Source organism: Caloenas nicobarica, chromosome 20, assembly GCF_036013445.1.
Source record: "Caloenas nicobarica isolate bCalNic1 chromosome 20, bCalNic1.hap1, whole genome shotgun sequence".
Classification (NCBI taxonomy): Eukaryota; Metazoa; Chordata; class Aves; order Columbiformes; family Columbidae; genus Caloenas; species Caloenas nicobarica.
In genome coordinates this window covers 6,873,579-6,889,826 of record NC_088264.1, presented here as the reverse complement: position 1 = coordinate 6,889,826, position 16,248 = coordinate 6,873,579, and the positions used below count along the sequence as shown (strand labels likewise).

Here is a 16,248-nt window from a genome sequence, read left to right as displayed (position 1 = left end):
GAGGGGGCGTGACCTGCCCGGGGTTCGCGGGCCGGGCCGGGCACACGCTGGACCGGGAGCCCGGGGCTTGGCGGCGCTCCCGGCTCGGCCCCGCGCGTCGCCTCCCAGCCAGCAGCGGGGGGGCCGGCCGGCTCGGCCCCCGGCATCGCCCCTGGCACACGGCCCCAGCAGCAAAGCCGTTGGCGGCGGCCGCGGGCTGCCGGAGCCCGGCGGGGGGGGCCGTGCCGGCTGCCGCTGGGCGAAAGCCGCCGCCGCCACAGGCATCTGGAAGGTTCCGGCTTGCCCGTCCTCCCCCCGCCGCCCCGACCCTCTCCCCGCCGCCCTCCCGCCCTATAAATGCGGGCGGCAGCGCCGGGCGTGCGGCGGAGCGGGGGCGCCGAGGGCGGCGGCGATGCTGGGGCGCTGGCTGCTGCTCTGCGCGGGGCTGGCGCTGGCGCTGGGCTGCCGCGCCGACACGGCTGTTCTCCGGCGTGCCGATGACAGCGCCGGGCGCTGCACCTACACCTTCACGGTGGCCAGCCCCGTGGAGGCCGCCTGCCCCGATGGCGGCGGCGAGCCGGAGCTGCGCGCCGAGCTGGCCGCCCTCGCCGCCCGGCTGAGCCGGCTGGAGGGCCGGGAGCGGGGCGCGGGGGGCTCGGGGCCGCGGGGAGGGCAGGCGGGCGGGGCACGGGAGCCCCAGCCGGGGGTCCCGGCCGGTCGCCTGGAGGACGCCTACAGCGAAGTGCTGCGGGCCAAAGCCCGGCTGGAGGAGGAGAAGGGGCGGCTGGAGCGGGAGAACGAGGAGCTGGGGAGGCGGCTGGAGAGCAGCGCCCAGGAGATCGCCCGGCTGCGGGCCTCCCGCTGCCCCCCCGGCGGAGGGGGGCCCGGCCGGGACACCCTGCGTGCCCCTGGCAAAGGTAAGTGCCGGGGCCGGGACCCCCCGTGCAGCTCCGGGCACTGGTCAGGTCCCTTTGCTGTCGCCCGTATAGTGCACCCACGGCTCTCCCCCACTTTTGGGCACTCTGGCAGGACGCTCACCTGCTGCGGGGCTCAGCCCTACTGGGGGGTCACAGCCCGTGGCACCAAATCCCCTTCCCATCCCAAAATGGGGGCTGGCAGCCAGAGCCCTCTTCATCCCATCGTCTGCCCTGCTGCAGAAGGAGGACGAAGGGGACTGTGCGAATCCAAGGGAATCAGGAATTTCCCCCAAGGCACGCTAAAGCCCACGCGGGGGGAGGCAACAGCGTCAGCAGCTGAAGAGTGGGGTCCCTGTCAGCGGGTCACAGATGTGCCCCACTGCAGTGGAACAGGGCGCTGGGCCCCAGTGGTGTTTTGGGGGGCAGTGGACACACGTGGAGCCCCCCGAGGGCAGGTGCGGTGGTGAAGGGGGCTGGCTCGTCCCCTGCTCACCCTGTGCCTGGCCCTGCCGCAGCCCCTCGCTGGGACCCACAGCCCCTCGCCTACCAGGAGCTGCAGTCGGAGAGGACAGAGATTCCCGCGTCCCGGCTGCTGGAGGAGGCTGCGCTCGGCCGCCCGGGGAGCGAGGATTTGGGTACTGCCACCGGTACGAACGGCCCCGTGCTGTTCACCCTGCTGCTCACCCTGCTGCTCACAAACACCGCTTGGCACCCCCGAGGGGCTCGCTGGGGGCTACCGCCGAGCAATAACCCCTTTGTTTCTCCCCTCCTGTCCCTGAGCAGGCTGTGGTGAGCTGGTGTGGGTGGGGGAGCCCGTTGTCTTCGGCCGGGCGGACTCCATCGCCGGCAAGTACGGCGTGTGGATGAAGGACCCCGAGCCCGTGCCCCCCTTCACGCGGGAGACCACGTGGCGTGTGGACACGGTGGGCACGGAGGTCCGGCAGCTCTTCCAGTACGAGGCGGCCGAGCAGCTGGCCCAGGGCTACCCCACCAAGGTGCACATCCTGCCGCGGCCCCTGGAGAGCACCGGGGCCGTCGTCTACCGCGGCGGGCTGTTCTTCCAGCCCCGCCGCTCCCGCGCCGTGGCTCGCTACGACCTGCGGGGAGAGACCGTGACCGCCGAGAGGGAGATCCCCGGTGCCGGCTACCACGGGCAGTACCCCTACTCCTGGGGGGGCTACACCGACATCGACCTGGCGGTGGATGAGACGGGGCTCTGGGTGATCTACAGCACCGAGAAGGCCAGGGGGGCCATTGTCCTCTCCAAGCTGGACCCCGAGACGCTGGAGATCCGGCGGACCTGGGAGACGAAGATCCGCAAGCGGGGGGTGGCCAACTCCTTTGTCATCTGCGGGACCCTCTACACCGTCAGCAGCTACTCAGCGCCCAACGCCACCGTCAACTTTGCCTACGACACGGCCACCGGCACCAGCCGAGCCCTCAGCATCCCCTTCGAGAACCGCTTCCGCTACCTCAGCATGGTGGACTACAACCCCGCTGAGCGGCAGCTCTTCGCCTGGGACAGCTTCAACATGGTCACCTACCCCATCCGCCTCTCGCAGGCATGAGCTGGGGCCGGGGACACGCCGGCTCAGCCCCTGCGACACCAGTGCGTGCCTCGGCGCCCCGCTTTGCTCCCCGGCTCCTCCCGGCGCGGCCAGGAGCACCAGCTCAGACACCCCTGGGCAATGGTGGGACCGCATGCTGGCCAGCCCTGCTGCGATGGGGCCCCAACGTCCCTGCTGGCACCTCCAGTATCATCCATCATGCTCAAGTGCAGCAGAGAGAAATTAAGTGCTTTTCTAGAGCTTGGTTGAGTCAACGAAACACCTCTCCCTGGCCTCAGTGGGTTTTGGATGGGCCACAGCAGTACCCATCCCTGAGCCACTCCAGCATCCTCCGGGAGCTCCTGGAGCACACCCCAGCCCGGCCACCCTGAATTTGGCGCAGGGAGGGCTCGGGCACAGTGAAGGCCAGACAGGGCAAATGGTGGAGGTGGGGAGAGGCTGCCCCGTAAAGTCCCACCTAAAAATAAACACCTTGCCAGTTGCAAGCAGTGATCCCCTTCGTGGGACTGGGGTTTGTGTTTCCAGGCTCGGGCTGAGCACGAGCATCACTGATGCTCCCCAGACTCCCCGGCAGCAGCAGTTTTGGGAAGGGCTCCCCAGCCCGGGCCAGCCTCACGGAGGAGAGCTGCATCCACCTGCAGCCCCGCAGAGCTGAGCGCCCCACAAACCCCGCTGCATCCCACGCTGCTGGTGCCTGGCGGCATCTCAGAGCTCAGCTGCCTCCAAAAATCACCCAGCAGGATCAGATGCAGTGGGGAAAATTGGACACTCGCTGCACAAGCCTTGCTTTGTTGGAGAAAAAAAAGCTAAGAGAGCAGTGATGAGGAGTGCTGGCAGAGCATCCCGCAGCTGAGCAGCCCCTTGGTGCACCCAGCCCTTCTTGGCCACGCGCTTCGGCTTCACAGCCATGCCCGGCCACTGTCGCAGCACAGCAGCGCTCCCCACACCAGGCCAAAACATGCTGTTTATTTATTGTAGAAAGTTTGTAGGAGGTTTTTTCTGCCCCCCACCAGTGCTTGGGGCAGACGGGGCAACATTGGCTGCATCGCCCAGGGATGCACAGGGTCCCGGCCAAATAAACGTTGCCCACTGCCGCTGCTTTGCACCTCGTCTTTCCGAGCCCAAGTTTTCCTGGGTGTTTGGTTGGCCAGAGCGGTCTAAAGCCCTGGTGACCCCCTTGATGCACTGACGGGCTGAAGGCACTGAGAGAGGAGCTACAAAGCTTTGGCCAGGAGTGTGCTATATTTTGTAGGTGACTGCTGCTAGGGTTGACCCCAGGAGCACCTTTATTTAGCATGAAGAAGGGGCTGCAACACGCCCACAACGTTGAATGGGAATAAAAGTCAAAGCTTCAGCACTAAACCTTGGAGATTTGCCAAATGGGAAAGACTGATGAGCTGCAGGTGGCAGGGGGGGCAGGCTGCGGTGGGAGGGATGGGGGGAACGGAGGCAGCCCCCCCTTTGCTGTCCCGAGGGGACAGCACCGCTTGGAGCCAGGGGCCATGGGAATCAGCGACGTGTCCCCCCTCACCCACAGCCACTCCATCTTCTGCCCCAGGGCTCCTCGTGAACGCAGGGCTGTGTCACCTTCATGCTGCAGCGGGTCACGGGCTGCACCCCAGCCCCCTTGGGGTGCGGGGTGTTACAAGCTGTGCCCCCCATAACGCACAGCCCTGCCCTGAGGGGCAGCCTCATCCCCTCGGGACATCCCTCTGCCCTGCCGCAACAACCCACCTGGGATGGGCGCTTGTCTGGGTCCTGGTGCAGAGAAATAAGGCAAACGCCACCTGCCCAATGCACAGTGAACCTGCACCGGGGATGGGAGAGCAGCATTTCTGTCCCAGAAGAGGAAGGGAGGGGAAGCTGGAGCCCCCGTCACCCCACAGCTCCCCAGGGGTGCGGGCTGAGCCCCAGCATGAACAGGAGGGTTTGTTCAGAGACACTGAGAGCAGACGGCCCCAGCCATTCTGGCCTCCCCGCTCTCTGCCAGCGCCGGAGTCTTTTCAGGTTGGGAAGTCCATTGCTTAATTCACTATAAAAAAAATTAAAAAAATGATGACAAGCCAACATACACAGGATTTCCAGAGAGCTGGGCTGGAGCTGAGCAGCGCTGAATACACGGCTTTGCAAAACAAGCCTGTGAGTCGCTCCCCTCCCGCATCCCAGCAAGCAGCCGGTCCAGCGAGGGGGGCTGCTGGGACTGGTCCCAGTCACATTAACCCCTGTCTGCTCTTGCCCTTGAGAGAAGTTACAGTCTTTGCACAGACTGAACATTATTAAGCAAAAAGAAAAAAAAAAAAAAAAGTGAATTCCCTAAACTAAATAGTTCCTTAATTTATGGGAGGTTCAGCACAATTATTTGTGACGACCAGAGTCCTAGAAAAGAGACTGCACACCAAATCCCACTCAAATTAAAAAAAAGCAAGAGCTATTCCAACGTAAATGGCCAGGAGCAAGTTATTTGGGTAAATGTCATAAAAATATTCATTTAACCAGGGTCAGCGACTGAAAGCTCAACCTGGCCCCAAGGCAGCCAGGGTGGTTCAGGGCTCTTTTGGGGAGACACACATCAAAATCATGTTATTTGGATGCATTAAATGCCCAAGCTTTTGCTTTTAATTAAGCTTCTGCAGAAATATTATCCTTGTTCTACTCAGCTCGATAGCCAAAAGCTTGGTCTATTCCCACTGCTAACTGTGGGAAATTTGTCTGACTTTTCTAGTGGCTTTGTTAGAGAACTTAAGATTAATCCTTTCAGCAGCATTTCCTTAAAACCACAATAGTCTGGTGAAGCATTTCCCATTTTTAGGGGGTCCTTCCAAGATGAACCAGAAGATAAAAAACAAGGACAATTTCCTCAAACCAGGAAAATATCAACATAACTCAATAACCATGGAAACCATCTCTTCTATGGCACATTTATAGATCAAAACAGTGTCTGCTTTCCCTCAGTCCTCCTACCGTCATCCTCCTTTCCCCGAGTGTTTGCTGTAGCTGTGCTTGTACGGTTCCTGTAAAGACAGTGATGTACCCCAGGTGTTGCCTACTCAGTTACTTCTGCTTATCACTCCCGTTGTGGATTAACAGCACATTTATTTACTCCACATTGCTACAGCTTGACTAGAAACCCCCTGAAAGAACCAACTCCAGCTCCTCCCGTGCCCCAAACCACGGCGGGGCCGGCGGCAGCACCCTGACCGCAGGCAACTCCCTGGGACCCCCCCCAGAGCCACCCCGCAGCCGCTGTCCGTCCTTTGCATCCCTCGGGAGTGCAATGCCAGCCAGCACCTCCTCCCAGGGCAGGAATGACTTCTCAGGAGGCTTTTTGTGTCTGCTGCGAACCCAGAGGTCCCTCTGGTGGCAGCTGACGTGAGTCAGCGATGGTGTGATTTGAATGCGCGGTGGCGAGTGTGTGTTGTGGGAGGGGAGCGGGTCAGGAGCAGCTCAAGGAGGGAACCTCCAGGTCCTCGGGAAGGCTCTCGTCAAGGCTCGCTCCTCAGGAAACCTCTTGCTTTTAGCAGCCTCTTGCCTGTAGTCAGAGAAACCCACTGGGCTCATCCGGGTCTCCTCTGATGAGCAGCTCCTGCTCTAGGAAAGAAAACACGAGCCTCCAGCAGCAGGCAGCTCACCGACATGCTGGCCATGGAATGTCTTGCAAACCCAACCAGCGGGTCCTTCCAGAGCTACACGGAAGCCGTGTCCTGGAAGAGCTTCGCTGGAGAATGAGATCAAAAGTGCTGCGGGAAAGAGAAATAAGCTCTTTCAAACCATTTTTCTATAGAAGTTTTTCCTCACGCTGTAATATATGCTCTTCGCTTGGCACGCGACATCCAGGTGCTCTCCTCGCGTCCTGCAGCACTGCGCTAATCATGAGATTACCCGGATACTTTATTTAGAGAATACTTTATTAGTTTCTGTAATCAAACCCATGTAAATAAGACCGTACATATTTCATACAGTGCGTTACCCCTGTACAAATGGAAAAAAAATTAAGTTTAACATTTCTAGACCAATATGGCTGTTAATTTCTGTACAATGCCAACTCACACTACAAGTGGGATACTTTTTTCCAAAGTTGACATCACAGCTAAAGTTTCCAAAAATTCAAATTATATATATATTTATATAAAAAGATAACCAATAGCGATTCACTAGGCATCAATAGCAGCAACAGCCTTTCCAGCTTCTGCAGTCATTTGAACAAAATTATACACATTAGACTTTCAACTCACTCTTCCTTCCAAAAAGAAAAAAAAAAGGTAAAAAAAAAAAACAATCCCAGAAAAAAACAGCAAATTCTGCTACTGATGTGGTACCTGGTGCTTTTTATTAGCTTTTTCAATCATTGTCTGGAAAAAAAACCTCTAGAATAACATTATTAAAAACAGCTCCAGAATAGCACAGTCACTACTACATATCATAAGCAGGTACAGGATATCTTACATTCACAGAAGTATCATACAGTACTGTCCTACAGCTAGAATACTAGAGGATACAATTAAAAAGGCATTTATTTGACTTGATTCTACTTTCCAGCACACTGTGGGCAAGGAGGTGGTGCAATGCAGCTCTGATATAAAGAATGCACCTTTTTAGATAAAACTCTCTTTAATCCGATAAGGTTTCTTTTATTCTTGTGACGCACTTGTCAGTGCTTGTAGCTGTATATAGACATAAGCTGGAAACCGTTTAAAGATCACTCCCATCATATAAAGACAGCTGGACAGAGGTGAACAGAACAAATTCGACTATTGATGCAATGAACCTTCCAAGTCCAGAGGTGAATGACTGAGGGGGGGAGTGGGTGTAAAGAACACAAGTGGCCAAGTAGCATTTTCATGTGGTGATCTAAATACAGTATATGGTCATCCAAGAAGCAGCAGCCAGCAGAGCACTGCCCTCAGAGGGAAATTCGACATCATCGCCGTTACTCTGGGTGTTACGTTAGGTTAGATGTCACGTGGCAAAGGCAATTTTGCCAGCGATATGAGTCCCTCTGTTTAGAACAAGACACAAGCTTCTTAAGTTGCTAAAAAACTTAACACACGTTACTCGGCCCAGCACCATCTTCAGATCTGCATTTCTTATACTCATGGGTTTATAAAAAGATAAATAGCAGCTGAAGATCAGAGCCTGAAGAAAATAAAGAGTATTCATCTTGTCAGCCTGGAACATGCCACCCCAACCACCTTCTTCCCCACTGTTGCCATTTCTCTTTTTTTTCTCTCCACTGTGGGAAGCATACAGGTGTGTAAGTCAAAACATGCGCACACGTGTAGAACGTGCACACACCAAAAGCAGCTTTCATGCTGTTAGAGAAGATACAAGCCCGAAGAGCCCAGAAGCTCAGCTGGATACGCAGCAGTTCGCACCCATAACTGCTGACAGCTTCCATGCCCCTTCACACTGTTCAGAACCCCGCAGGAGAGAAGACTCTTGTCTCATCCTTTGGGCTATGAGTTCATGCTGCTGTCACATCACCCGCCCTCCCCTCTTTCCCCACCTCCACAGAAACACAGCCTCTAAGATTTTGTTTCTTCAGTTTTGATTGCCTGAGGTTTGATTGGTCCAGTTCTGACAGGTTTCGTTGCTGCAGCAGGTGCAGGGGGAGGCTTCTCCTCTGCTTTGTCCTGGCACACTCCTGAAGAGTCAGGAATTGCCTCGGCGGGTTTGCTCCCGTTCTCCTCCACTTTCTGTGCTTTGCCTCCCATGGGTTTGCTCTGCTGCTGCTGCTCCGAAAAGAATCTCTGGGTGGACTGCAGCACCTCTGCTCTCTGCTTTGCCTTAAAGGGAGAAAACATGTTTACTGAATAGAGGACACTGGAATAAGTGACTTCACAAAAGTATTTTCCTAAACGAAAGAGGAAGGACTGACCACAGTGGCCAGACTTTCTTAGAAAGGCAGCGTCCATCCAGTTGCTTCCCAGCTGTCAGCACATCTGGGTGCTTGGCTCCTCAGCAGTACTTCAGCATCATGCCTAGGCTTCCCTTGCTCTTCCTAACGCTCACCCCAGAAACGAGGATCAAGGACAACAGTTTGAAGCGTTATCTAACATCTTTTTATGCTACTATTATTGTGAAGCTTAAAAAATATGAATGCTGCCCACAGTAGGTCCGTGCCCGGACACCACCCAAGCTGCCATCTCTCCTGCTGCGTGGTCTGGACCTCTTGAGGGCTGTATCACAGCAGCAGAATCTCATCGGAGCACCCACATTTTTTCCCCTCTTGTTCTGGACACAGACTTCGGAGTCCACAACGGGGATGCAACTGAACCTGGTTCAAGGCTGCATTATATATAAGGTGAAGCCTTAACTGCTTCCCAGTCAAAGCGGGTGCTCATTCCAGGGAGCAGAACCTCCTGCTTGGCTTCCTTCAAATTCCTCCTCTGAATCCTACCGGTAACCTTGACTTGCACCTGTGAAATTCAGCCTTTGCACTTCTGTGTTCCAGTTCCACACAGGACCTTCCATTTGGCCGTGAAGCAGGGTGCAAACCAGATGCTTCAGACCAAGCACTTGGCTTTTCTGCCCAGACTCAAGCAAAGCAGGAGATGCATTAAGAGTACAATCTTCTGGAAGCAGCATGATCAAGCCCAATGCAGTCAAACATCTCTTTTGAAATTAAGAAGGTCTATCTTATACAAGGAACCCCAGCCACAACAGAGACACTAAGGCTACATGTACCTCTTTAAGTATTTATGCTTTTTACAGAAAATGGGGGGGGAACAAAAAAACACACCCAAAACTAAAACAGTAAAAGCTTGTAACAAGAGGTCTTGGCATTAATACTGTGTAGTTGCTCGAAGTAACTCAACCAGCAACAAAAAACAAACCCATGAACTCTGGTGTGCAGGACTGCAACAACAGTTTGATGTTACTGGAGCCAGATGGACACCCAAACTCTTTTGCATTGATTTCAGCCATCCCCTGAGGTAAAGGCTGGGATGCTGAATGACTCGATCAGATGTAACCAAGTGTGACAGAATAACTCACATTCTTCTGAGCAGCGTTTGCAGGGAGATTCAGAAAACCAGGACTGCATATCAGTATGTGCTAAGACTGGCTGGATTCAATTCATAATATGGTGATCAGGACATAATGCTCTGGTTTTGCAGGACGAGGTGCATTACAGCTGCATGGGGAAGTCAGCAGAACCAAACCACCATCTGCTTTACATCATTCACAACTTGGGTTAAATTCCTCAGAGTGCACAGAACTCTCAAAATTAAACACACCACAAAATCTGCACTACTAGCTAGCAAGATCAGAGAGTGGTTTTTTTGGCCTTCATCTTGAAATCACTTTTCTCATGCCATTTCATTTTAAGGATTCCATTTTGTATCTCCCTATGATGAAGCCTGAGGAATCATAACTGAGTTACAAAATCACCAGGTTATACAGAGAAACAGATTAGTTTGTAGGAAGCCACCAGTCACCTACCTGTGGTGCAAACTGTGCAGGAAACGGCTGCGTCATTCTCACAGCAGCAGCTGCTGACTGAAACTGCTTCTGGTAGACAATGCTGTTCATTTTATTGGACTGGTTGTTAGGACTTGTAGAACTGGCCCTAAAGAAGAGAACACCAGTTAGAATCACACTGCTCTCATCAAAAGAATGCTTCTGCCTTCAATTACAACTTAGCTAGAAATTCAGCACTGGAGCGAGGGGCAATCTCTTAGAGGACCTGGTATCATATTCTCCTGTACCTATGGTTAGTTTCAAATGCAAACAACTCAGAACTTAAGAATACATAGAGAAACTATCATCAGAAATATTTAGGTTATGGAAACACTCCAGGGTAAAGCCTAGATGGAAGAGACCTTTCCCTAAAGTATTCATAAGAGAAATACTGATGTTAAAAGTGTGCTCCCCTTTCCCTCCCTGCTCTCTTACATTCAGTCCTAGTCCCCCACACTGTTTGCTCCGTAGTGTCAAATTCAGAGCTGGTCACAACAGGCATTAAGCACGCACGGCAGAAGCTGCGATGTGCAGCTGCTTCCACTCTGACCTCTTGTCAAATGTTTCAAAATGCACTTGAACAGATTTCAAGAATTCACAGAAAACACTCTCCCCCTATCTTATTTGGTTAAGAACACAACCCTCCATTAAAAATCTTAAGAGGTGTTGAATGACCACGAATTAAATGAAGCCTGAAAGATTAAATGAAGCCTGAAAGATTATCAGGGGGAAGGGCAGCAAACAGCCCTCAGAGAAAGAGCGAACAGCGTTCTTTGGGAAGTGGACCTTGGCTTGCAGAGAGTTCTCATGCAGACTGTGTGGGTGATTCACTTAAAGTAAAACGAGCAGCGGGGCACCAGTGGTAAGGAAGCCAGAGCTAAACTCAATGCATAACAACATTTTTTAAGCTTAAAGCAGCCTGTGTTCAGTCTTCACTTTGAACTCTTGAGATCTATTACAGTTTTCCCAGTACCTGTACACTTAAGAGCAAAAGCTTATGATAAGTCCTGCTTTGGTTGCTGGAAGAGCCATCTCACGTAGAATCTCTGAGATACACCACCCAGTCACTTGCCCTAAATGCTGACTAGCTTGCGAATTCAAACGTTTCTTCTTCCTCGTCCCTTCACTTTTTTCTTAGGTAAAGTACTGGAGGCACAACTTCAGCACTGCATGTAGGAGGTCAAACTCTTATTTCTGCTTCACCAGAAAAGCCTGAACATGGTCGGTCTGCTACAGTGAAAGCCACCAAACACAGTTCCTGTGCATGGGAGGGCAGCTTTTGAGAACAAAATGATCTTGAAGCAAAGTTCCAAGTTCCTTCAGCCCACTAACAACCTCACCCACAAGCAGACCAACAGGTTTACCATGAAGTGCATGTGAGCAATTTTCTATTAATTCTGTCGATTAATTAAGCAAACCTGCGAACAGCTTACTAATTTCACTTGTGAGAAGCTTATAGATCTTGCACCAATTCTTAGGTCTCTAACAGAATTGTTGACACAATTGAGATGTAGAGCCTTTAAGTGTTTTTACTTTAAGCATCGCAGCTAAGAAACTGTCTTAGAGTTTTACCTGAGTACAGCTTCCCTGCCACTTCTTTGTTTTCCTGGTACCATCTCAGGTAATTTTAACATGACTTGTTTGGCTTAATTTAATTTAAAAATATTTTAACCATTGTATTTCCAAGCTATTTACTTCCAGTCAAGTATAACAGATCAGATGATGTACTGGAATGTTGCTTTTAGGCTAAGATTAAGCACTGTATTTTACATTAGTAGCCCCTCACCTCATACCTTTCAGAATTAGCTGCTCACACATGACTAGGCACATTTTCTAGCTCTGATTTCAAGGAATTTTGAGTTTAACAGAGATTTACCGGAAAGGACTGGAGGTTGGAGTAGTACTTCTACCAGTAACTGGTGGTGTTCCAGGTTTAACATCAATGCCACCTCCAAAGGCCTTCAGGTCCATTTCTGATATCTGAAAAACACAGCAACTGACATGTTAGTTCTTATTCAAAGAAAAGTTACATTTACTAAGTAACTGTTAGCTTACCTCACCTTTTTCTCAACGAACATAGATCAGTTAAGTGGAGGTGAAAGCCAGATTGCAAAACAGCTTCTTATAATTAAGACAACCCCAGCAGTATAAAAACCTCTGTGTTTGTTGCACCAGAAAGATTTGATCCCTTGACATTCACTCTTGGATTCAAGTTCCAAGACAGAATGGACAGGTTTTAATGTCCTCACAAAAGTACAAGGGATAACTTTCCTTCTCTGGAGTTATCTCCAGAGATACATACACAAAGATGCATAAATTTGTCTCTTGCGGTGTTTTTCACCAGAGCTACCTGACTGGAATTCTCCAGAACGTGGCAGTATCTAAAGACTAGACCTACCCTGAACTGGAGGCATTCCCTACTTGACAGTATGAGTATATGGCAGAGCAGGTTCACACAGCAGGAGGCGGCATTACAAATGCGGTCGGTGCATTTGGTTTGGAAGCACGTGAGTGAAATCTTACAACTTGTTCCTGGTTTCATACTGGAGCAAAATGACAAACATGTCCATGACCAGAATCAGAAACCAGGCCTGACAGTGTAATGTTGTTTGCCAGCTGCTCGGACAATGTCTCTCTAGTAATTTCTGCACAGCTTCTACATGAAATACCCTACTAGTCCATGACTAAACTTCACTGGCTTTTCTGTCTTCCCCTCCCTACCTTTCAAGGTCAATGCAGATGCAAGAATCAATACAGGTTGCTGCGCTGGTGCTATAAGTCAGCATATAGCTGTGCTTTGTACTATTTTTTGTACTGCAGATTTACTGTTACCTTTCCAGTTGCAGCAATCATGCTGTGTTGAGTTCCTGCTGGGATTAATCCTCTGAAAGGCTGGGTTACTTGTGCAGGTCTGCTTAGATTTTGAGCCTGCGCTTGTGGTGGTGTGTGCTGCAGTGGTGGCTGTAGAGACTGGGGTAGGGCGATCAGTGGCTGTGCTGTGGATCCAAAGTTGGGCAAAGAAATCTGTGATCCTGGCAAAGGTACCGTCACCTGGAAAAAAATACAAATCCACCAGTAACATATACAAGGGCCATTATTTAACTGTCTTTACTACTCTATGATTTCAGCTACGTTCAAGGTAAATGGCTTAATGAGTTCATACATTTACTCAGAGAGCTGAAAGCAAATAACTTGATTTATTGTTTAGCCTGTCTTTATCATCAGTTCTGGTGGCATTTGGGTCATTGCTTTTCAGAAACAAAGTTACATGGAGAGGTACTAACTCCAACATTGTTCAACATGATTTCATGGTATGAAGAAGTAAATTTAATTAACCTCAGAAAATAAAACTGGAATGAAACAGCCAGTTGTTGTGGTGTGATTTTCTTTTTTGAAATTTTTTTTGAACTTCAAATAATTTTAGTCATTATAAGGACAGTGCTTGGGATGAAAAGTAGATTTTTACTTTCTGGGAGTCCCAACAGCCAGCATTTCTAAGCTTAAAAACAACCAACCAACCATGCCCTGCCCCTTGTTTGGATTAACAGGGAGTGCTGTGGGCTGAGAACACCACAGAATAGTAGTGATAAATGTGAAAATACCACAGCAGTGATCTGACTGGCGGGACCTGCTGCATTTCCTAGTCTGACCATCAATCCACAACCTGCAAAATTATATTCTGAATGTGACTAGGAGAATGATATATTCTCCAGATGTGAAAGACTCACTAAGGTTCTACTCTGAAGGACAAGAGATTAAAGTATAGAAGTATCCAAGCTTGAACGAATTAAAAACACAAACCCTTCTATAAAAGGTCCTTAAAGCTTTATTCTAGATTTTCAGTAGATGACATCAAATTTTTTAAGACTTTTCCAGATATCAGTCTTGACAACTTTTCATGCATATGAACTTGTCTATTATAATAAACCATCCCGTTATAAGCTGTTTTTTTTTTTTTTAAAGCCACTTGAAAAAATTTAATCAGAAGACGAACTAAACAGCATCCTGTAAATACAATGGAATGCTTGCACACAGCAAATGATCAGGTCTTTCACAAAAGAATTCAGAAAACTTAAAATTGCTGGAGTTATTTTACACACCTCCTGACATAGGTTACTGACTTGGTTGTACTGTTTGTCTGTATGATCATCTATCTGCTGACTTCTCATTTGTTTTCTACATATTTGATATTGTTGATATACGTAGCAGCTCTGAGGTTTCATTTCCATGAGACTTGGTGTTAAGAACTAGGCTACGCTAAGCACCTGGAGTTTGTCCCTCTCTCCACCATCACTAACCCATACCTGCCCCCACAAAGGCTGCATATGCTGCAATCAATTAACGGCATCACTATTCCAACTAAATCTTTGCCTGTCACTGGAAAATGAACTATTTAAGAGAAGGATGCCAGAGACAAGTGATCAGCATGAACCTGTAGGCCATTCAACTTCTCAGCAATTCAGTTTTTCAGTGCTCCTGCAGTAGCTCTCCTTTGCGATCAATTTTCAATTCTGGCATTTTAGAAGAATTAAGGATTATCTCAGCCCCCATCTCCATGCCCACCCCACAAAAAACATCACCAACAACATGCTTTTAAGAAGAATACAATTTAGGAAATTTACCATGCCATAGTTTACCTGCTGGAGAGCGCTGGGAGACTGTGCAGTGTTGTAGAAATTGCTCTGGCCAGGCTGTTGAACTTGCCCCGAGTACAGATTTGAAGCCTGGGTGAGCGTAGCTCTGGCCTAGGAAGAGCAAAAGACACCATTATATTAAGAACACTTCAGAGAGCAGTTCACAGACAGCGTGGCACCTTATTCTGTATTTCAACCAGTACAGTAAAAAGCATAGCATAGCAAGCTGACAACCTGAAGATTTCGGGTGGTGATAAAGCTCTCATTTGCAAGTGGCAAAATAGCTGTTTATCACCTGCCGTAACAGAAATTAAACCTGAAGCTCCAATCAGCGATAGAAGGGCAAGGAGCCCTGTAGTTTGGGGAACATTCCTCAGAGATTATGCTAATGTACCTTTATGAAATGAAAATAACATTCTCTTCCAAGAGTCTTAGGTTTCCTGCCACCTTGACTATCACGCAATTATGACAGAGGTGGGCTTATCCCAAGCTGAGCAGTACTTGAGTTATTATTGCATTGTCTGTATCAAACCATTAAGTTCTGCATTTTGGAGCATTTCCTACCTGGAGAATGTGTGTATCGATAAGCTGAGAGCCTCCCAGTCCTGAAGCTTGACCAAGCTGATGTTCATATAAGATAGGGATAGGTTGTGTATTCGAAGTCTGTTGAAATGCCAGGCTTGACTGTGCCTTCGCAAGCTCCTGGTGTTGCACTGCTGGGAAGTTGTGTAAGGCTGTGCCAGACAGAACTACTGGTGACGGCTGAGACAAACCGCTTTGCATAAAAGCTTGCTGGGATCTGCAAGAGATTGAAGCATTATACATAAAAATGCAGAAAGAACTCAACAACGAGCCACCAAAAATTAAGAACATGGGTTATATTCCTCAAACAGAATTAGAACCCTTAGCTCTATTGAACAGATTTTCACGTGAGAAAGGTAGATTTTTATAGTCACTCTGCACACTACAAAATAACAGATGCTACTTAAGGTCACAAGAAAAAATGACTAGGCTTTTTATTTGAATCTTTAAGCACACTTAGCTATTTAGATGTGCAAGCCATAATAGTTTTTGCACAACTTACCTGTAACATACCAAAGCTATTAGTTCTTAGTTCCTGTGCTATAAGGTAGGATGGTGAGAAAGTACCACATGTGAGTAGTTCCACCTAGTCATAAAGTAAACTGCTTTGTTCTCTTGAGTTCACAGATCTCCGTAGTCCAACTTTTAATACTTACAGGTTAAATTGCTAGATGCTGACAACTGTAGCTGACAACTGTAGCTTCCAAATGAATTTTTTGGCTTCAAAATAGTAACACAGACAGACACCACAGCCTTTAATTTTAACTAGATATTAAATTCCCTTGTCACTAGCACAGGGAAGTTGCAGTTTGTTTAATAGACAAAGACTAAAAATAGTACAGCAAGGCACCACCAACAGGTTGTTTCAGCCCATCAGACTTATTCATCCAAACGTTTCCATTCAGAGCCCAATGAATAGCCACCTTCAGACTGAAGAATCAAGAGTGTTTAAATAAATGCCCTTCTCAAAGCTCCTCGGCTCAGAGGAGAGTGTTTTTGATGTAAAAACACTTTTCACTTTATCACTTGGGTGGTATGTACCAACATAGCACTGCCCCTGCTAATCTGTTAGCGTAGTGGCCATGTGCTTGCCCGACAGAACACTTGGGT

The 16,248-nt window shown here is 49.6% G+C and overlaps 2 protein-coding genes across 9 annotated transcripts in view; one reads left to right on the top strand and one right to left on the bottom strand.

Moving 5' to 3' along the window:
• Nucleotides 1-189: 189 nt before the first annotated feature.
• MYOC (myocilin) lies at nt 190-3,826 on the top strand. Its single transcript, XM_065649144.1, has 3 exons — nt 190-896; nt 1,412-1,543; nt 1,680-3,826. The coding sequence occupies exons 1-3, from the start codon at nt 392-394 to the stop codon at nt 2,462-2,464; spliced, it is 1,422 nt and encodes a 473-aa protein (XP_065505216.1). The 5' UTR covers nt 190-391; the 3' UTR covers nt 2,465-3,826.
• A 2,537-nt stretch (nt 3,827-6,363) lies between these two features.
• The window catches only part of PRRC2C (proline rich coiled-coil 2C), a 69,289-nt gene continuing 59,404 nt past the window's right edge, over nt 6,364-16,248 (bottom strand). For 6 of the 8 annotated variants that reach the window (XM_065648968.1, XM_065648973.1, XM_065648972.1 and 3 more), the window contains 6 exons: nt 15,121-15,355; nt 14,545-14,667; nt 12,755-12,973; nt 11,799-11,902; nt 9,905-10,031; nt 6,364-8,247 (listed from right to left, as the gene is read on the bottom strand). In XM_065648968.1, coding sequence (XP_065505040.1) covers nt 7,987-8,247; nt 9,905-10,031; nt 11,799-11,902; nt 12,755-12,973; nt 14,545-14,667; nt 15,121-15,355 — 1,069 coding nt within the window. In that variant the 3' untranslated portion in view covers nt 6,364-7,986. The remainder of the gene's footprint in view (nt 8,248-9,904; nt 10,032-11,798; nt 11,903-12,754; nt 12,974-14,544; nt 14,668-15,120; nt 15,356-16,248) is intronic. The other 2 variants (XM_065648971.1, XM_065648975.1) reach the window with 1 other exon arrangement.